At 38.6% G+C, this 22,089-nt stretch overlaps 1 protein-coding gene across 4 annotated transcripts in view; it reads left to right on the plus strand.

Annotated features, from left to right (window-relative positions):
- The window catches only part of specc1 (sperm antigen with calponin homology and coiled-coil domains 1), an 86,059-nt gene that overhangs the window by 28,278 nt on the left and 35,692 nt on the right, over positions 1-22,089 (plus strand). For all 4 annotated transcript variants that reach the window (XM_025005164.2, XM_025005163.2, XM_017412684.3 and 1 more), the window contains 4 exons: positions 8,745-10,306; positions 12,562-12,769; positions 13,779-13,852; positions 16,325-16,500. In XM_025005164.2, coding sequence (XP_024860932.1) covers positions 8,745-10,306; positions 12,562-12,769; positions 13,779-13,852; positions 16,325-16,500 — 2,020 coding nt within the window. The remainder of the gene's footprint in view (positions 1-8,744; positions 10,307-12,561; positions 12,770-13,778; positions 13,853-16,324; positions 16,501-22,089) is intronic.

Consider the following 22,089-nt stretch of genomic DNA (forward strand, 5'->3'; position numbering starts at 1 on the left):
TCATTTGTAATCATCAAAATTAAACGAAATAATCATTTGAAATATATGAGTTTGTATGTAATGTATGAATATAATATACAAGTTTCACTTTTTAAATGGAATTACTGAAATCAATCTACTTTTTCATGATATTCTAATTTTATGACCAGCACCTGTATGTTGTAAATCTATGGCTCAGCAGAAACTTGTCTTTAGTAACAAATTGTCTTTAACTTATTTCACTTCAATTACTTTCCTATGTTTATGTGTGAGCACTGATAGCTTCTGTTTGGTAAACACCTAATTAAAAATGGTTTTCCGGTTTTATACGTAAATCTCACTCTGCTTGGCTTTCCCTCAAATTTCCAGAGATACTGGCCTCTATTTTCATTTCACCTAATTAACATTGTGTTTGCCATTAAAAGACGTTTGTTACCACTAGCACTGTAAACAAGGTCCTGAGAGTGACCCCAACATTGTTCAGTGTCTCTTTACTGCTGATAATTTGCAACTTTCCTTTTAGAATACTTCTGTTACTGACAATAAATGTCTGTCTCTTAATTTCCATCTATGCTGACTCATATGTCAGATGAAGACTGCGCCCAGTCACAGCAATTGTCAGCTCCATGGTGTGTAACAAGGCAACAGATACTGAAGGGCATGAACTTGTGTCATCTCAATACCACATTGAAGGAAATTGGCATAAAGCAGGGATTTATCCAACATTTGATAGCTTGGACACTGAGAGGAAGTTACATAGTCATACTTTCCATGTCACTTGGCAGCTGGGTAAATACACAGAACTGTTCACAGCGCTCTGTGTTTGCAGAGGGAGGTGTGTGCTGTGTTGAATGTACTGTTTGTGTAATGGGGACCATTGCCTGGACATCAAAGTTGATACATTATAGCCCCCATGTCTCAACTCATAAAAATCCCTTATTTTTCGAGCGCCTGGGTCTGTGATTGTGCGTTCAGTTCATACCAAATTCAGCTTGCCCTGGTGTGGTTTGTGTATCTGTTAGGCTGTGGGTTTCAAGTTAAGGAATGTGAAATGTGGCCTTTTTGTGAAGGCTGATCTGGCTGTCTGTGATCCACAGATGGCTTTGTCTTGAGAGCAACCCGAGGAAAAAAACTGACTTTTTGAAAGTAAAGCTGAGAATACTATGGCACTTTTTAGTAGTCTTTCATTATAATCAGTTGTGAGTCATACAAAATAATGATACAACAAAATTTATTCACTACTCATTCTCAGTTTGCTGAGGAGCTTGTTTACTTTGTCACTGTGTTGTAATACTTCCACGTTGTACATTGGCATGGAGCCAATAAACATCAGTGTGAGAACACAATATGACCAAAAGTATGTGGTCACACCTGATAACTGCTGAATTCAGGTGTTTCAGTCAGGGTTTGAGCTTGGCCCCTTATCTTCAGTCATGGGAAATCTTAATGCTTCAGTGTACTTTATTACAAGACTTATGGGAAGGCCCTTTTCTATTCCAACATGACTATGCCTCAGTGCAAATAGCTGGGACTATGAAGACATAGTTTGAAGAGTGTGATGTGGAAGAACTTGACTGACCCACACAGAGCACATCAAGCTCCTCTTCGGATTACATTCAAGGTTGTGAGCTTCTTGTCCAGCAACAGTGCCTGACCTCGTAAATGCTCTACACAATGAATGGGCACATATTCCCACATAAAGACTTCAAAATATTTTGTAAAGCCTTCCAAGAAGAATGGAGGCTGTCAGAGCTGCTAAAGGGGGACCGCCGTCACACACACACGTCTTTGTTGGTGTGATGGTCAGGTGTGGCCAGATCCTTTTGTCTTTATATAGTAGTGTAACTCAAAAAAAAAACATAAATGGGTAATAATCAAACCTTCAAGAATGTCATTGACTTTATTCTATGACGTTTAGGACCATATTAGGAAATTATTTATTTTTTAATTCATTACTCTCTGTCAATATTAAAGCAGTTCTGTTGAGATCAAAGTTGGAACGTCAAAATTAAAGTCAACTCCAGTAAAGTGGAGCTGTACACAAACTTTAAAAAACCTCTCAGACTTCCCAGCAAATAGGGCTGCAGTATGAGTTTCACCAGACAACAATAATAAGCTATTTTTATTAGCTGTTTGCAGAGTATTTTTAGATCAACAATACCTGTGTGTATGTTTGAGGCTTTATTGCGAAGCCTTAATGGAGGTTGTGCAAGTTCCACTGTTGTTCTTGATGCTGTTGTGGGAGTAATAAAGACCACACCTCGGACTGCTTCAAGAAATGACTTGTGTTATTTTGTCGTTTGCCCAGTAAAAGCACACCCATAGGCCTCAAGCCTCAGCTACAAAAATAGAAAACAGAAAAAACGCAATTAGGTTCAGGATCACAATGGGGTTCACTTCTTGGGGCTTGACTAATTTTGAAATACTGTTTTCACTATTTTTGGGGGATTTTTGAGAATCATCCTCACTTTTCCTCTTCTGTTCTTCTGCAGTCAACCCTATATTTAAGGCATTAATTGAATCACTTATTCCTTTACTAGTGAAATGTCCCTCATGCCACTGATAACTACACACAGGAGGCTCAATTAGCTCAGCATTTGAGGTTACCACTGTCAGTCAAAACTGACACTGTGTTCATTTCTGTGTCATTTATCAGAGCAGAATTGTGTAATAAAGTGCTGCATGATGGTCTCTTTGTTGAACTGTTTTTAAAGTAATATTACTGCACAATAATATCCTTGGTTTAGTTGCATCCAAAGAAGGAGTTGAAAAACATAACTGTATGTTAATTATAAGATGATGTCATTTTTTTGAAAGTCTGGCCCTGATTTGTTGTATAATCCTGCAACAATTTAAAAAAAAAAAAATCTAATCCTTCTCATAGTCACTCTCACAAAGAGAACCCCATGCGCCTAATGCATTGTAAGACTTGAACCATTTATTTTAAAGCTTTAAAGTCTGTAAATAAATCATCAGAAGCTTAAGACTGAGTCCAGTAAACCTGAGTTCAACCTGTTACCCATCACACATGCTAATCTTATAAAGCTGTAATATTAAATTACACGTTTCTACACTGAGATCTGTGTTAAATTGTTTTTCTTTTTGAAGTATAAGAAAATCTGTTTTCTTATTTGGTTGGCTCAAGACTTGTACTGTGGGATGTCTCTTTAGAGTATTTGTTCCATAAGCCCAAGTGGATCACTATGAGGATGCTGTGTGCAGTCTGACAGTGTGCAGGCCAGCTAAAATAATCACATAAAATGATTAAAGGAACCAAATAATATGAGCCAAGTGGCCCTCTGTGGCTTACCAGCGCTCATACTGCACTTTCCTGTTGTGTTGCAAACAAACACAGCACAGGGCTGTTAACTTTTCAGGCAGAAGTGACTACGTCAGCTAAACCCATTCAGACTTCATATATATATATATATATATATATATGTGTTTCTCTACACAAGACCTTTTTAAGATGCACATATATTTAAAATATGCACATTGCTGAACAATGGGGGCAAATCCAATTAATTACAATAAAATTCTGGACTTTTAACCAAACAAATGGTTTTGTATTTCATGTTTTTAGCTTTGTCAGAGGCTGAGGATGGACAAGTTCTGATACTTTCTTTCATAAAACCCTCCAGTTATATAAGGCATTTTTAAACAAATCCTCTGATCTAAATGGTTTAAGTTATAAAATGTATGTTGTTGTTTTTTTTAAGTAAGGTGGAAGTCTTTCCCTGGCAATGTTTGTTTTCTTACTATCTTCGACCTGCTACCAGGAGTCACAGCGACTACCTCAGAATAAAAAAAGGACTTTAACAGCACTGATGCTTTCAGAGGAGATCCTTCTTGCTTTTAAGATTTCTTTATGTAGGCTAGTGGATTATTTTGAATTTGATACTTAAAATGAAACTCCTAGAAATTGAAATAGTGACACATATACCACAAAGTTGTTATTTTTGTATTATGATTTATTTTTATGACACATTGTGTGCCTTGGGAAACTGAGTAGATCAGTTACTGTTAAAAAGCAAAATGTAAATCTTTTTATGGCATTTTTTATATATTTGACCAATTTTGACTTACAGCGTTGTAATATTTGCAATTAATAACTTGACTGAGCTACAGTAAGATCAGTTTAACATCTTGGCTTTTTTCATATGGAAGTACTTTTTTAATTAACCACAGACTGTAGTTTGGATTTGTCTTGCTAAATAAGGTCTTTTTTTTAGAAAATGAGAATTTTTCACTGGAATATAAGATTTACTAAAAAGTGCTATTCAGAATTAATAATGCCTCAACCATTACGTGAATTTAGGCATTCCACTTGCCTTGCTGATGCTGGCTTTTGAGCTTCTGAACTGAATTTTTAGTACAATTATTGGTCTTAAATAAAACTCTATATTGCTTTCTTTTGTGTAGGAAGAAGGGACTGCCTGTGAGTTCAAATATTTGACTGATGGGAGCTTCTTTCAAGCCCTGTCACTTTGACAGGCAGGAAGACCCTAGTGCAGACTATGTTCTGTGTCTCCCTTTCTCTCCCACCTGGCTGAAAAACTGCACATCACATTTCCTGAAACTCTGGAAGGAAGACAGAGGAGTGGCAGAGAGCGTTTCCTTACAAAGCTTGTTTGTTTTGTGACAATGCCAATGAGTCAGTTCAGTGGCCAACTGTGTGACTCTTGACCACCTGCGGTCATTAATTCATCACGACTCCTCACCCTCCAGCCCTGTAAATTAAAGTCTGTGTGCTTTGCTCAGAGTGCACTCCTTCACCTATTGACTCGCTGGCTGCAGTTGTCATGCTTGAGTTGGACTGTGTCCAGACTCGAGGCTCCTGCTGTGATTTGAAAGCTTATCTTCATTAACTAGAAAGAAGGCTGCACAGTGCATTACCGTGACTGGGGATATGACTTCCCATAAAAATAACTAATTGTCTTTGGAGTACTGGAAGTTGAACTGTGCATTTCATTTAGGTAATGAGTAGTCTCCACATATGCTCATTTTCTTCAGAGGCAGTAAGTCTATTTTGTAGTTTTCTAACATTAATTATATAAAACTTTGTGTCCAAAACTCCATATCAACTTTTACCAACAAAGACTGTACACATGTATTAAATGAACAATGGTTTGTCTTTAAATAAAGTTATTTTACAGATAAATATTTATTTTCTTTCCTTGAGGCAGATGTTTCACAGCGTATTTGTGTGCTGCTAATGGTAAAAGATGGTCTTGTCAAGCAGCACGTAATTTTATTCATAGCTCGAGGAGGAACCCTTCTTCTCCGTGAGCCATTTTACTGCACATTCTCCTATTTTCACAGATTTGGAGCATCTTAGAAGTAGCCATAAATAACCCTAGGAGTACGTAGACCTACATCAAAGACAATACCAAACAAGACCAGGCTAATATCTAACCACCAAGGTTCTGGATAATGAAGTAATCATTTCTAAATGTTTTGTATGCCCAAAGGAGGAATATATTTTTGTTCTATAAACACGCAGATAATCATATCTTCTGGTTTATTGGATCCAAAGAACATGAAGGAATTTAAAATATGTGTCCCACTAAAACTACAAGTTTTAATTTTTTTGTTGTTGTTGTTGATTTAAAATATGTAAATCATGAAAAAATAATGCAATGGATGATTTTTACACAAAGTGATGTTAGATATTGTCACCATAGGCAGATTAATAGAGAACAAACTTAAGAGAGGAAGGTAAAATAAATCAGTGGTGTGCCACGTTTTCTCCTGTTAGTTTTTAAAGGTGGCACAGAGCAGCTCTGCTGAATCAAATAGAGTTAATAATCTGTTTTATGGGCATCTCAGTCTGTACTGAAAGTGTTTTATCGTTGTCATTTTCTAGTTTTTATTCCACCATTATTGTGTTTTCATTTACTGTCTTCAGTTCCAGTAGAGTCTGAGCACAGCTCTTTCTTCTTTAGCATGTTTAGTTCTTGTTAGACAAAGATATGGACATTTTAGGATATGATATATAATTTTTTTTAAAGATGCAGAACTGATGCAGTAAAAATCTTGTTCATGTTGGAGATCTACAGGTAAACTGTCAGCAGCTGCTAGTTTCATCTTTGTATTTGGCACACAGTATTTCATCTAAAAATCTTGCTGAATTAGACTGAATAAAGTAAAATACACACAGATTTGTTAGGTGATGGTGGTTTCCTTATTGAATCTTACTCATAACGCTCATTTCTCTGTAGGATCCTTCTATCCTGTTTGTGCTGAATCTCTGCATATAGTCGGTGACATTTTCTCTGTGTGTAAAACAGCTGTGGTGACGTCACGTTTTATAGAGGTCTGTGATCTAATGAGTAAATTTGGTCTTTTATTCATTAAAATCATTGGCATCACTTACTCTCTGTAGACAGAATGGATTATAATTGGTAATTTGTCATTAGAGGACCCGTTTACCTTTTTCTTACTCATAATAAAAGCCCATAAAATCAGCATGGGCTTGAGTTGTTTTGTTTTTTGTTTAGTTTGTTGTTTTCTACCGTAATGCACAGTAGAGTGTCCCTCATAACACTTTGCTGATTTAGCCTAAACATCTTCTAAGAGACTACATAATTCAGGAGTGCATGCCGGCCTCATTCTGTCAGTCATAGGTTTTTCCCCTGTGAATTACAGACAAAAGTGACTGGATGTTTAGTGCCGCTCTTTGGATCTTTGTGAAGTGCAGATCTGTACAGTGGCAAAACACCTCTGGTTAGGATGTCATGCTGTTCGACCTGATGCAGTTTGGTCCATCTACTATGTTGTCCCTGATCTCTTTTTAAGTCTGATTGTTACGTTTGAACTAAAATAAATGAGGTGTTGTTCCTAAAACCACAGGTGTAAAATATATCTACTTAAAGCCCCTCACTTTTTCAACCACAGCTTCTCAGTGTAGGAATGTTAAACAGCTTTGTTCTCTGGAAATCATGTCAGTATTGGCAGCTCCTGCTCCAGTTGCTAGCTTACTCAATAAGAGGATAGTCTGTGTGCAAAATGGCTGTCAATGGCAGAGGTCCACAGGGGTGTATAGGATTTCTATTCCAAACTGGTCCATTTGTTTGTGCTTGCGTTGGTCAGGAAGATGGGCTGTCTATCTCCTGAAACAGGCCATCTGTTTGACCGTTGCTTTGTGGGTTAGATGATGATGTGCACATGTGAGTGACACAGCACTGTCTTTGTCTGTGCATTGCTAAAAGCTGCTTTGTGCCTGGATGCTCCACGTGCACAGGGACCTTTGTCATCCTTTGAAACAAGCAACTCGCTTGTGTCTGCACTGCTGTTTGCTGATGATTTGAAAACAAACAATACTACATTTTCAGGCAGCACCCAGCTCATACCAGTCATCAGTAAATACTCTTCCTTTTTTGGAGGGCTCTGGAAAGGGTTCGTATCAGCGGCCCACACTGATGCTTTTTGAAATACTAAAGTTGAGCTCTGCTGCAGCCATGAATGGCTACAGATAGTGACACACAGACAGGCCAGGCAGATGTTGTCCAAACACAGAACAATATGTGAATGGGCTACAGTCACCACAGTGCTGAATAATAAAGTATGAATGTGACACACTTTCTCTTCAATGAGTGTCATTACATAATGTTAACAAATTCATGAGTTCAGTGGGTCTGAATGTAGAATCTTTAAACAAGGGATCTATAAAATTAGTTTGTTTTTCCAAATTCTAGTTTTTGTCTTTTTTGTTGTTGCCGGCATTCATGAAAAATGGGCGATCATGTCATTGCCTCTTGTGTTTTTGTGTGTTTCTGTTATCTAAATATCTCATTAGCAATTGGACAAATTTATTAAAATACATCCACAACTGATTAACCTTTGGTGTCAGTCATGTTCAATATGGCTAACTGACATAAAAGAAAACATAAAAATGGCTATGACTCAGTCAGTTTTACAGATATTCAAGTACAATTCACTGTGAAAGTAGCTGAGAGTCATTGCGTGAGATTGTGTGTAATGTTATTTTTAAGATTTGACTAAATTAGCCAGATCTTTGTAATTTTTCAATATAGAAATAAGATCTTTGTTTAAATCTTTGGCATTAAGGCAGCATGCATGATGCATTTCATCTGTGACTTCTGTGTTTTATAATAACCACATTTCAACAATTCATAAAGAATATGTTCCAATTTCAAAAAATATTGACAAGTTTCAATTAAAATACAAGCAAAAATCTTTCAGTTCAAAAGAACATTTAATGTTTTACTAAAGTGAATAAAAATCTGCCTGAAAAGCACATTTAAATAATAGGAAATTAATCCAGTAAAGAAGTGTACTCAACATGTGTGTTTTATGAGACTAAAGAAACAATCCTTTCTTTTGTTAAAGTGCTTCAAGTTTAAATTCACACCATATTTCATAGTTTTCATAAAGTGTTTCTTCCTTATTTTTTCTAAAGGAAAATCCGATTCCACAAACACAGTTATAAAGTGCTTGATAAACTCAAACTTGTTGAAATTACAAAATTTTGCTAACTTCCTTCCTCTCTGATTCTTTACAACTCTTTGTTCAGGGTGTAAAATGTTTTCTTTCTGGTTCAAATAAATTGTGTGCTGACAAAACTTACAAAAAAGCTTGTTCTGCTAGAAACTTTGCACTTAGCGTTAAATGTTGTAATGTTGTTCTCCGCAATGTTATGGGGAGATCAAAATCTCTCTCTCTCTCTCTCGCTTAAACTACAGTAAGTGCTTACCGTTAAGTCACCTGAACAGTGTTTCATAACTTTTGTTTTTATGTTGCAGGTGCACAAGCAGCCAAAAAGTCTGGAATTCCAGCTCCAAGAGAAATCCCTTCAGCCATGACGAGAGATCGGATTTCTCATAGGTATCAACTGAGAAGCTCATCTACTAAAAGAATGGTTTCCAGTGCCAGCACCTCAAGCCTCTCCAGCCTATCGAAGCAGACCCGTAGTTTAACCAAGTCCCATTCAGATGCTGAGGGCCAGGAAAGAGGCCATTTGGAGAGCCAGTTGAAAGAGCTGATGGGTGAGGCCAAAGCTAAAGACCTAGAGATCACCAATCTAAAGATGGAGCTGCAGCGTTGTAAGAATAAAACCTCCCCTGCTTCTTCTTTACCCACACCCAACTCCTTTTCACACCAAGAGCATGCAGCTGATTGTGAGCAGGAACAGGTGGCTGAAGCCCTGGTACTGGTTGGGGAGCTTAGGGAGAAGAATGGGAGGTTTCAGAGAGAATTGGCCACTCTGAGGGAAGAAAACCAGGCACTGAAGAAAAAGCTGCTCTGCTTGGAGGCTTCTCCTCTTTCTGATACAAACAAAAGCTCTTCTTCCAATACTCTTGTGAATGGTATGTCCTCAGACTGCTCAGCTACCCAACAGGATGGTCTCCACTCCACTGCCAGCCCACTCAAACCATCCGTCTCCTTCAGCTCTGACACTACAAAGGAGTCCCCATCACCGGACTCTTCGGAGTTTGAGAAGATCTCATCACGCTCAGAATCAGGAAGTAGTAGTGTCAGCGGGGAGCCTGTTGCAGCAGAAGCAGTAAACAATGAAGGAGGTCAGGATGTGTCAGTGCGAAGACTAACTGAACAGATTCACAAGATGGAGGAGAACCATCACAGCACAGCAGAGGAGCTGCAAGCGACACTGCAGGAGCTGGCTGACCAGGAGCAGGTGGTGCAGGAGCTAACAGCAGAGAATGAGCGTCTAGCTGAGGAAAGGCGCCTCCTTCAGGCCTCACTTCAGCAGCAGAGAGAGCGTCTGGAAGTGTTGGGTCAGAAGAATGAAACACTTGCTGTCAGACTTCAGGAGCAAGCTCAGGCTCAGGCCCAGAGGGAGCAGGAACTGGGTAACCAAGGGCCTCGCCTGGTAGAACTGGAGCAGAGGTACACTGAGCTGGTGGAGAGCTCTCGGTTCGAGCGTGAAAAACTGGTGGACATCCAGCAGCAGCTGACAGGCAGCCTGCGGGCTCTGGAGGAGGAACACCAAGAGGCCCAGGGTCAGGTGCGCTGCCTCAAAGAGGAGATGGACAGATTGCAGGCCCAGCTGGACAAGGAGGTGGAGAGCAGAAGTCAGGCATCACGAGCTGCAGAGGAGCACAAGGCAGCAGCAGACTGTCTCAGACTGGAAAACAGTAGGCTGAAGGCACAGGTGGATATTGAGAGGCAAAAAGTGGGTGAGCTGAAGGCCATGCAAAGTGCCAGTGACAACACGGAGCTGCAGAATTTGCTGAAGACGGCTCACGCTGAGAGGGACAAACTGGAGGTGAAGCTGACAGAGCTGAGACAGGAGCTTCTTCAGGCCCAGGCTGAAACTGAGCATGTGCAAGCCACAATGTCCAAGGTATTTGAGAAGCATATTTACACGTTGTTCTGTAAAGTTTACATTTTTAATTTCTCTACATTCATTATACACGTCGCAGTGGCAACATCTCAGCTCCTGACTCGGCTGTGGAGTGTGAACAATCTGTCCTCCACATTTCATGTAAACATTGAGCTTTTTAGTCAGATAAATGTAGCTAGAGAGACACATTTTTAGTGCATAAATTTAATGTCCACTCAAACAGTTAGCAGGAGCTTTTCATCAGGGTTTTCCCCTACAAAACCATAAAAACTGCAGAGTGGCTCATATTTCTTGTTATTGCTCCACTGTGAGGTGTGTCTCCATCAGCTTAGGAAGTCATCTCATTGTTGGACAGGGACTTAGGTGCCAACAGCAGGGCATGGTGTTTCACAAGTGTATGAACCTCTGAGTCATACTTCTGTCCTCCACCAAATGGATGTGAGAGTGAGGTGATGCTATAACTTCACTGACAAACATCCTAATCTGTCCCAGTCACAAGGCGTCAGTTGGAGTGTGTCCATAGTAACTACATCATTTACTTGTTTTAGTGCATTATCCTCACAGAGATCTGCCCAACAGTGTCATTTCTCACATCAGCTATAATTGTACACTGACTTCAGCTTCAGTGGCTGGAGCAAATAAGAAAATTATGAGCTTTTTTTTCCATTCTCGTGAATGCTTCGCCCTAAAAAAGAGGAAAGAAATATATTAGACTTTTAAACAGTGGAGTAACAAGTAAATGCTACATAACAAAATTACCAAGAGTAACTTAAGGGTCAATTTATTTACTACAGGGATTGTCAGCTGATGGTCCGCGGTCCATATCCAGCTGATGAGCTTAATCCATCTGGCCTGTGAAGTTCTCAATTTGTAATCAATTATGTACAAATGGATACAGGAATCTGTGGTAGCCCAGCTCAGAATGAGATAAGGATAGCAGTGCTTTAGCTAGTCAGAGCATGCACTCCATAGCACATGATCGCGCTTGACACAGACTCTGAAACACAACAATGAGACAGTGAGAGCTGAGCGCCTGAAGATTTTTAGGTTATTAGCTTCCGAGGACACGAGAAGTGCCAGAAAGCTAGAGATCCTAAGCTTGAGTCTTATGTGGGACATTTATATACTTCCATCCATCTGTTTGTTCTTTCATTTTCAGTACCTTTTACATCTTGTTGGTTTTATAAAGCTGGTGAAGCAGTTGCTGGGTGAGAAGTACGGTACAGCCTGTATAGGTCACCAGTCCATCCCAGAAGAGCACAGAGACAAACAATCATGCTTGCTCACATTCAAACCAGGGTTCAGCTTGAATTTTCCAGTTACCCCAATATGCTTGTTTCTGAACAGAGGAAAGAAACCAGAGGAACCAGAAAAAACCCACTCAGAGGGCGAACATGCAAACTGCACTCAGAAAAGCCCCCAGTCAGGTTTCAGCATACTCTTGCTGGCGTCTGTTCAATGACACATCTAGAAACCTTTTCACTTTTAGCCCAGACTTCTTTGAACAGTTTAAATCTTGTTTAGACATCTTTCCAATTTGTAAATGCTCGCTACCTCCTCTATTTAGAGTTGAGTTCCTAAATTGGTAAGTTGTTGTAAGAAAATAATGAATATTGAACATTATGAATTAGGCTGAGTTGGGGCTGAGTTGGGGCTGCGGTGGCTCTGGGATGAGTGCCACGGTCTCAGAATCCTGAGGCTGCAGGTTTGAGCTCAGGTTGCACCACTTGCTGTGGTGACCACTGACAGCTGGGAGCACCCGAAAGAAAAACATGTACTAGGCTGAGTTAATAAGTTCAAATAAGTAACCTGATACTAAAAATGAACTTAGCAGTGATTATTAGCTGTGGTATCTACTGCTGTTGTAAAGTTTTCTGTGAAGTGGCGGTTTAACCTTTTCTTCCACAACATTTGTGTTCAGTGATTCACAAAGACTTCAACAACAAAAACTTCTCAATCAAAAAAACTTGAAAATTGTTTAATACAATTTGGAAAACAAAAGAACGTGGCAAACATCATCTATTAATGCCAGCGGAAACTTCAATAAATGAAAGAGATTAGCCACATTTATCAGAAGTATGGCTAAACAAAGATCGGACCCCAGAGTTCAGAAAAACTTTGCCTTTGAATCAATTTTATTGATGATCCCTGATGTAGAACATTGACAGTTCCTATCACAAAAAACACAATTTTTTGGATTCTGCTGACATTAATTCACAGTTTCTTCCAATTTTCATTTATTTCTTTATGCACAGTTGGAGATCAAATGCCAGCAACTTCAGGAGCAGGCTGAGAAAAGAGAGCAGGAGCTCAGCAACCAAGTGAGTTCCCTGAAGGAAGCTGAGATGCAGGCAGAGAACCAGGTAAAGGAAATGAAGGAGACCATCTTTGAGTTGGAGGACCAGGTGGAGCAGCAGAGGGCTGTAAACTGCCACACCAACCAAGCTGTCCTGGACATGGAGAGTGAGTCTTGTTCAGTTCTCTACTGTTGGGTCGTGTCTTTACTACATGTAACAAAGAAACATCATAATCCCTGTTATCCCTCCTTATGATTGGGTGAGAAAATATTAGAAAGACTTCCAAAATGGTCGCAGTTAAAAAAGGAGATACCGCTTTATAGTTCTATTAAGAACAAAAAAAAAATTAAAGTTACTGGCCAGATTTGTGTGTAAAATAAAACTAACCTCACTTTAGATGCAGTTTGTGAATGTTGTATAAATGGCATTCAGTTTTTCTATTTTGTTGCAGTCATTTCATCCTGATAAAATTCTGCAACTACAAGAACTTGTGTAGACCAGGCGTACCATCTGTTGATGTAACAAAAGGCCGAAGCCAATTAATCAGAGTTACTTTAATCAGCGTTAGCCCTACTACGCCTGCGCATGCAGCACAGCCATCATTCAAGTCAACAGCAGTGGGAAGAAGTAAGAAAATAAATCACATTACTCTAAAAACAGGAACAGAAACAAGACATACAAACAGCTTGAATGTCTTGCAACTTGAAACCTTGCTCTGACTTCGTATTCTTCTTCATCTGAGTTGTTCTTCTGGGGAAACGTCTGACAGACTTGATAAAAATGTGTCAGAATCTATGTTGTCATTGTGTTTATTAATTGCCTGCTGATCACAGAAACCCTTCTCTGTGGTGTAACCTCATCAACTCGCACAGTTAGCACTTTTTTACACACACACACATACTTCATTACTCACCTGTGTTTGCATTTTACAGTTGTTAGTGAAAAGTAACACACATAGCTGATGGAGTAGACTGAATTCAAATGTTTCCCATAATTGAACTATAAATTCAAAATTTATATAAAAATATCATGGAACACAAGATGGTACTGAAAGACATCTGCTTTTGATTTGTCTTCTGTCAAGTTGATACATTTGCCATGGCTAAATACACTAGATCTGATTTTATTCAGAGTTTGGGAATATGTTTTCAAATACCTGAATTATGTGATTACAGATCTCGTGAAAAAGCTGGAGGAGCAGAAAGCTGAAGCAGAGCGACAACTGAAAGCTCAGAGTAGACAGATGAAGGTAAGAAATCTGAAAATGATCATCTGTAAAGTTTCAAAAGTCCTGATAATTCTGTTTGCTATAGGAGCTATACACAAAGTAACTATGAAACTGTTGAGTTTTACAAGCTTCTACACACGTTTGTCACATATCATCTTAACACTAATTACTATATGTGCAGTTTACAAGCAGACTGCAGTTACAAAGATTAAATTTGTAACTTGTAAATGCGTGTTTTCTGGGAATTCAAAGTGTTAGTGAACGTCAAACCTGAATGTTTAACAAAAGAGTTTTTCCTTTCTTTAGGTAATACATGTTTCCATTGATCATCATGCAACAATTAGATACATGCAGAAACAAAATCTTAAAGTATTTGATTGTTAGAGTAAGATAAGGAAGACAAAATTACTTGTTTTTATAAACTACTGTTATTCAATGGATATATTTTTGGTTCATTATCATTTTAAGGTTAAATCCCAGGTTTTTTTCTTGGTCATTTTGCTAAAACAAACGTTTAGTCCTCTCTACACTGAGCTTTGTTTAGACTAAAACATGCTGGTTGACTGTTCAGACTGCTTTATAGTTTATAGCTCTGTATAGTCATCTTCTGCCAGTTGTCTGAGTTTATAGTCATCTCTTTTATGTTTATTATGTGCATAATGTTAATTTATTTCATTCTGACTGTAAATTACCAGAAAACAAATTATTACAAAATAATATATTAGCTGTTAATTTGTGGTTGAGATGTGACTTTAAAAAAAAGTCAAAGTATTTAGTTTACAAAGTACACTTTTTAACCTAAAATGTGGACTATGTTGATGTTTTTAAATCTCATTTTCAACAAATGTAGTCAGTTTTGGTTTGTCTTTCCCCAGGGTTTAGGCATCTGCCATGCCCACATGTCAAGTCCAACATTAAAAAACACATCATTTCAATTAAAATCAATTACTATATGACCATATGATCCCAAAAATATTATTTTTGTCAATTAGACTCATTTTATTATTTAAATATATCTTCAATCCTGTTATAAATGACCTTCAACTCAATCCCAAGGAAGTTATGATGTCAGACGTTTATGGCTGGCATTGTATAAATAAAAAATCTTTGTTAAAAACAAGAATGCAAGTTTATTATGTTAGAAGGCTCTACATCCAAAGCCGCCATCTTCTTTTGCTCATGAAGTTACAAAAACAAAGATCACCTTGATAAACTTTTGTAAAACACAGCTGTACACATTTTCAAATAATTTTATTTTTTTTTAATCTTTACTGAAGATAAAAGGACCAAATTCAAAAGTCACTCTCTGGGATGGTGCAGGGTTATAGCAGTGTTCTCGGCAAAGGTTATTTTCACTTCTATGATGGCAACATTAATGCAAAAAAGTGCAGAAGACTCTTTAGAGCAATGTATGCTGTCTTCAAAACTACATTTTTTTAAGGGATGTTCATAGTGAAAATAAAAATGTAAAACTGCTTTCTACACACAATATGAAACCATGGCTGCTCAGGTACAGGGTATGGAGACTGGACTGACCTGTCTCTACACAAAATGTTTTAAAAACTCTGAAAAGTTGTGCAATACTACTGTTGTGTACCTTAAACTGTTTTTGCAAGAAAAATGGGACACAATAAAATGATGATATATGATCTATGTGTTTTCAAATGTGAAGGAATAGCAACATTACAAAATGGTAAAAGCTTTTCTGTCTTGACTCTTTTATTTTACATTGTTGCAGAGTTAAAAATACAATGAATATATGAGCAAGTCAAGAGGAAACATGAAATATACTGGAGATTTTTACTGCCTACATCCCAGCTTTTTTTTTTATCTGAGCCACAGTCATTCAAGACTCCTGGAAGAACTCCAGGCTGAATCTTTTTCAGTCTTTCATACATGAGTCAAAATGAAATCCCACAGGATTTATGATCCTGTTTAATCAACCAAACATGAACAAGCATGGCAGTCCACAGCATTACACATTCCCAGTTTTTAAACCCTGAGATTTATTTGTTTTCCAATGTCTCAAAGTAATCCTGACAACCAACCATTATAATAGAAAATGAGCCGTTTGATACAGTGAATGAATTGTGTTATAATTTTTCAATAGAATAAGATTATGTTGCACAGGAGCATATTTTTGTGCTTAGTGTGCACTATATATGTGGTAATTATTTGCTGAAAAACTTTGAAATAAGGCAATGAAAGTTATTTATTGTTCATATGATTTTTAAAGTAAATGCTGCACATATAAATGTTTCTCCAATGTCTTCAATAAAAATATTGTTTTAAATATATCATCTTCTGATGGGATTTTCTTTATCAGTCTCTTTTTAAAACTCTTTTTAAAATTTCAGTTTAGAGGTGGTTACCAGAAACGGGCTGCTAAGTTCAAACACTCATTTGCTGTGTTGTTTTATTGTTTCTGTCTGTGTGAATTAGCCTGCATGTGTAAACCTGTCCTGCTCTAATCTGTGTGCTTTATATATTCAGGAGGAAAAGGAGGACTGGCGTCGTTTTCAGGCAGACCTCCAAACGGCTGTGGTGGTGGCCAACGACATCAAAGTGGAGGCTCAGCAGGAGCTGCGTACGCTCAGGAGGCAGCTGCAGGAGGAGCAAGATCGAAACGCAAAGCTTTCAGGAGACCTCGAGGCTCTGCAGGGAGTCAGGTACAATCCCCATCGTAATGCACCTTTTTCTGTTCCCTTCACTCCCACCCAGGCACTTCCTCCAGCTCCTCCTTTTGCTCTGAACATATGAGAGTACAGCCTACCTGCCAGAGTCTAGCCATATTTCCTTACTTCTCCATGTTTTTTTTTTTACATGTGACCCAATTTATCATAACCTCAAAGAAACTTTTGCCCAAATTTTGTTTGGTATTAAGAGGACAACTTTTAGTGCATATAAATTATGTCATTAACAGCTTGATATATCGCAGGATTCAATTCTCTGACTTTTAGAGTTCAGGTTCCAGGGATTTGGCAGACTCTGTTGGTCTCCTGCAGTATTTTCCTCCGTGTATTCTTCTCCTTTGAGCTGCTGCCCTCTCTTTCCTCTTTTGACATGTACCAGTGGTCTGTAGTAATGTTTAAGTCTCACACTCAACATGCAGTACATTACATTGAATTCATTTGACACATTCTTGAAAAAATAAACAGCCTTGAACATTGCCAAACAGCTATAATCACAGACTTTGCTTTGATTCAAATGCAATAAAATAAATCTAGTTTGTTATGCTATTAAAGGATTTATATAGTGTTGAACTGTGTCCAAGCAAAATACATATATGGACAAAGGTGTTTGTTGACACCTGTTAATTCAGAAGTTTCAGTCAGGGTTTGGGCTAGAGCACAATCAGGGGCAATCTTAATGCTTCAGCATACCAAGACAACTTGGACAAGTTATGCTTCCAAATTTATAGCAACGCTTTAAGAAAGGCCCTTTTTTATTCCAGCATGACTGTGTCCTAGTGTACAAAGCAGGGACTATAAAGACCCGGTTTGATGAGTTTGGTGTGGAGGAACCTAACTGGCCCAGATTGGCACCTTTAGGATGAACTGGAACGGAGACTGTGAGACAGATCTTCCTGTCCAACATCAGTGCCTGACCTCATGAATGCTGTACAGAATGAATGGGCACAAATTCCCATAGAAACACTCCAAAACCTTGTGGAAAGCCTTCCAAGAAGAGTTTGAGGCTGTTAGAGCTGCAAAAGGGCTCCAACTCCATCCAGTCCCTGTTGGTGTGATGTCAGGTGTGACCAATTACTTTGGTCTATATAGTGTTAAACACAACATGTTATAAACAGAAATGCCCAAGTGTTTTTGATTGTTTAGGGGTTTTTTTTCAATATTGTGCCAGATCTAATACTTCGCTGGTAAAATCTGTTTAGATCTGCTACTGCATGGAACAGTTTATTTATGTGACCCATCCTTTAAGCAAGCAGGACTCATTTGAGAGGGAATAACATTTGGTTAAGAACCAGTTCTGTTTTACACTGGATTACCAGCAGGACTTGTATATTTAGCTTCAGTCCTGGTCTTAGACACAGGCTAAACTACCAGACTTTCCCACGAGATAAGCTGTTGCGCTGCGTTCGCTCCCCACCTCCATCAGCTCCCTGTGATGTCTGTGTAGATGTCCATCTGACAAGCGTCCCTGTGTGAAGTCCAGGTGAGTTCCCAGACAGCCTGCCTCTCCCTGCCCTGTGTGCTGCTGCTGCTGCTCTCTGACCTTCCTCTTTATGTTTGGCTTCTTGTTGCTGCTTCAGCCTGTCTGACTCCATCTGTTGTTTCCATACGCTGGCCGACTGCACCCTTAGGACTTTAATACTTTTTTGGTTTGCTTTTCCTGGCTCTAAAAACCTGTAGTTCCAAGCAGATGTATCTGGTGCCACCTGCTGGTTAATTCTGTAAATAACCTTCCTACTTTTTTAAAAAGCAGGATGAGATGGCTGCACTGGCATGACTGGACTGAACTCATGCTTTGTGTTATTGGAAACAGATACATTTCCAAAGTATCTTCATCACTGGGTGATTTGGCAGTATGAGTGACTGTTAATCTTCAGAAGTGTGCATGGAACAGAGTTGAAAAGAAATGCCCAGAGGAGTGGCTTTAAAATGACAATGTTGAGTAAAAATGCAAGTGTTTTGTTATGAAAAAATTGTATGCAACAGTTGTTTACTGAAGCTGAATATATTTTCTTTTCTTTACAGAATAAGCACTGGAGCCACTTTTGACACCAAGACGGCAGTCGAAGGCCACTAGTGAAGAAACGCCAACTCAGCATCATGTGAAGACAGTGTTATTGTTGCACTTATGTTTTGTTTATTTCAAAGTTTATAGAGATGACCCAGTTTCATTGTAAGACACTGTACAAGATGGATGCAGTACACAAAAGAAATTTTAACACAAGGTTTTATTCTTCTGTATGTCTTAATGTCTTAATATAATGAAGGATTTTGAACAAGAAGACAACTTTAACTTCTGGTGAATGTACTCTTTGTGTTTGACTGTAATCCTTCTGTGATGGACGTGCCACATATTTTACAGACTACAATGTGTGAAAATCCTTTGTGCCTTTCAGAAATTTGAGATGACTGAAAAAGTACAATGAGTTGCAAAGATATTCACCCCCTTGGTGTTCTTTTAAACCCTTAAACCTAAAGTTTAAAAGGTTTTTTTTTTTTTTTTGGGGGGGGGGGGTCATTCCAGTACATTTAGTTCTTTCTCTTTAAATCACCAGAGTTGTTTTAGCAGCATGTTCAGGATCATCCCAGTCCCAGTCTCAGAGCTCAGTTTGCTCTCAAGAATTTCATTATGTTTTGATCCATTTATTTTTCCCTTACCAGTTTCCCAGTCCCTGCCGATGGATAAACATCCCCACAGCATGGTGCTGCCACCACCATGCTTCACTGTGGAGATGGTGTTCTCAGCATTGTGAAAGACATTAGGTTTGTGCCAAAGATAGTGTCCCTGATGGCACACTCCTTTATAACATTGTCTGTGAGCTGTGTGGAGAGTTCCTTGGTCTTCATGATGTCTCTTGCCTGGTCGTAGCCCACACTACTTTGAGGTGTTAAACTTCTGTTGATTCTGGGTCTATTAGATTAGGTGTGTATACAGTCACCGGCCACTTAATTAGGTACACCTGTCCAACTGCTCATTAACGCAAATGTCAAATCAGCCAATCACATGGCAGCAACTCAATGCATTTAGGCACGTAGACATGGCCAAAACGATCTGCTGCTGTTCAAACCGAGCATCAGAATGGGGAAGAAAGGTGATTCAAGTGACTTTGAACGTGGCATGGTTGTTGGTGCCAGATGGGCTGGTCTAAGTATTTCAGAAACTGCTGATCTACTGGGATTTTTACGCACAACCATCTCTAGGGTTTACAGAGAATGGTCCGAAAAAGAGTAAATATCCAGTGAGCGGCAGTTCTGTGGGCGCAAATGCCTTGTTGATGCCAGAGGTCATAGGAGAATGACCAGACTGGTTCGAGCTGATAGAACGGCAACAGTAACTGAGATCTGATGAGTCTCGATTTCTGCTGCGACATTTGGATGGTAGGGTCAGAATTTGGCTTCAACAACATGAAAGCATGGATCCATCCTGCCTTGTATCAACGGTTCAGGCTGGTGGTGGTGCAATGGTGTGGGGGATATTTTCCTGCACACTTTGGGCCCATTAGTACCCATTGAGCATCGTGTCAACGCCACAGCCTACCTGAGTATTGTTGCTGACCATGTCCATCCCTTTATGACCACAGTGTACCCATCTTCTGATGGCTACTTGCACCAGGATAATGCGCCGTGTCATAAAGCGCAAATCATCTCAGACTGGTTTCTTGAACACAATGAGTTCACTGTACTTAAATGGCCTCCACAGTAACCAGATCTCAGTCCAGTAGAGCACCTTTGGGATGTAGTGGAACGGGAGATTCGCATCATGGATGTGCAGCCGACAAATCTGCAGCAGCTGCGTTATGCTTTCATGTCAATATGGACCAGACTCTCTGAGGAATGTTTCCAGTACCTTGTTGAATCTATACCACGCAGGATTAAGACAGTTCTGAAGGCAAAAGGGGGTCCAACCTGGTACTAGCAAGGTGTATCTAATAAAGTGGCCGGTGAGTGTATACTGAGATCATTTGACACTCAGATTGTGGCTTTCAAAGGTTATAGTTGGAGCTTCAGAGCAAAGGGAGTGAATACATTCGCACACACCTCTTTTCAGTTTTAGATTTTGTAGAATTATTTTCAGCAGTTTTTTTTTCCATTCAGCTTCATTAATCTGAAGTATTTTGTGCAAATCCATTGTTTATTATGAAACATAAAATCTGTTTAAATTCCATGTTGTAAGGCAACAGAATAAAAAGAACACCAGGAGGAGTGAATACTTTAGCAACCCACTGTAGGACCTGCTCTTAAAAGTTAAAACTGTAAGAAATCTGACAAGTACTACATGCTGATGATTCTCAACATTTTGCTTTAAAAAATCGTAAAACTGAAACATCAGAAAATCCACACACTGAGGATCAACACATAAAAAGTCTATTATGTATTACTTTTATTATTAATGTAGATGGCACACATTTGTGTTCTGGGCCCTAATATAATAATTTTTCTGTTTCTAAATTCACCTCTGTTGACGTGGTTTATGTTGTCTTTTGTCTTCAATAACAGTGTTATTTTCACTTGTAGCCATGAGATGGCGCTGTTGAACACACATTTGCTCTAAACTTTTTTCAAAGTTTATCAGCATACAGGTATTAAGTACGTTGTTTCATATTAGTGTCTACTTTTAAACAAATAAATTATATTTATCTAGTTTTTTTAATATTGTACTGCCAATCTTAGACTTAAGAAAACACAAAAACCAAACCTCAGGGCTACTTTTTCCTTAGATAACACAAACCAAAAATTTGGTGGTTTATTTGAAATCCTGGACCAAGAAAACTGTGTTTTTGCCATGTTTTTTTCCCCTGAACATGTCACTGTCAAATAAGGATTTTTTTAATGCATAATTCAACTTTTTACCTGCTCAAGAAGCTGGTATAGAAAGAACCACACAGACCTTCTCCTTGAATCTAAGAGGTCTGATGTGAGAGCACTGACAATGTTCAACAGATGCAAATATTTCTTCAACTTCTATGTATTTATTTCATTATTTTTTTCAACTATGTAACCACGAAAAATGTATACTCAAATGAAGTAGTTGTATACCGTCAGCTTATACTCACCATTCACATTTTAAAAAGCCATATTATGCAGCCAGGGAATCAGATACTGGTGCTCAAATTAACATATGGATACATAAAAAATATCCTGTAGAAAAAGATGATGACAGTGTGATGAATCTTCATGAAAAGTACAGCGTTTTTGTTAATTTATTTTGTCAAGAAAATACTCTGCTGTATGTGGGTTAAATCCTAAGTGTCTAATTGTTTATTAGGTAAATGAATAAATTAAATGACTCCAGCCCGGTTGTATTTGTGTGCATCTGTCTCTGAAGGGGAGTTAAAGAGTGAACAATTCTCCTTCATCGCTGATGAAGAGGCTCGCTCTGTAAGTCCAACGCTCAGGAGCATTGGGTGAAAATGTGATGACTTGATTGCTCTGATTTTGTTTCTAAATTGCTTTTTTATCTCTTACTACTTATCAGTTATTGACAGGTTTTAAATCAGACACACATCACGTGATATTATCAATAAACTGATCAATCTCCTCATTTTGTGCCAAGCATTCTTATAGATC

Source organism: Kryptolebias marmoratus, linkage group LG13 (assembly GCF_001649575.2).
Source record: "Kryptolebias marmoratus isolate JLee-2015 linkage group LG13, ASM164957v2, whole genome shotgun sequence".
Classification (NCBI taxonomy): domain Eukaryota; kingdom Metazoa; phylum Chordata; class Actinopteri; order Cyprinodontiformes; family Rivulidae; genus Kryptolebias; species Kryptolebias marmoratus.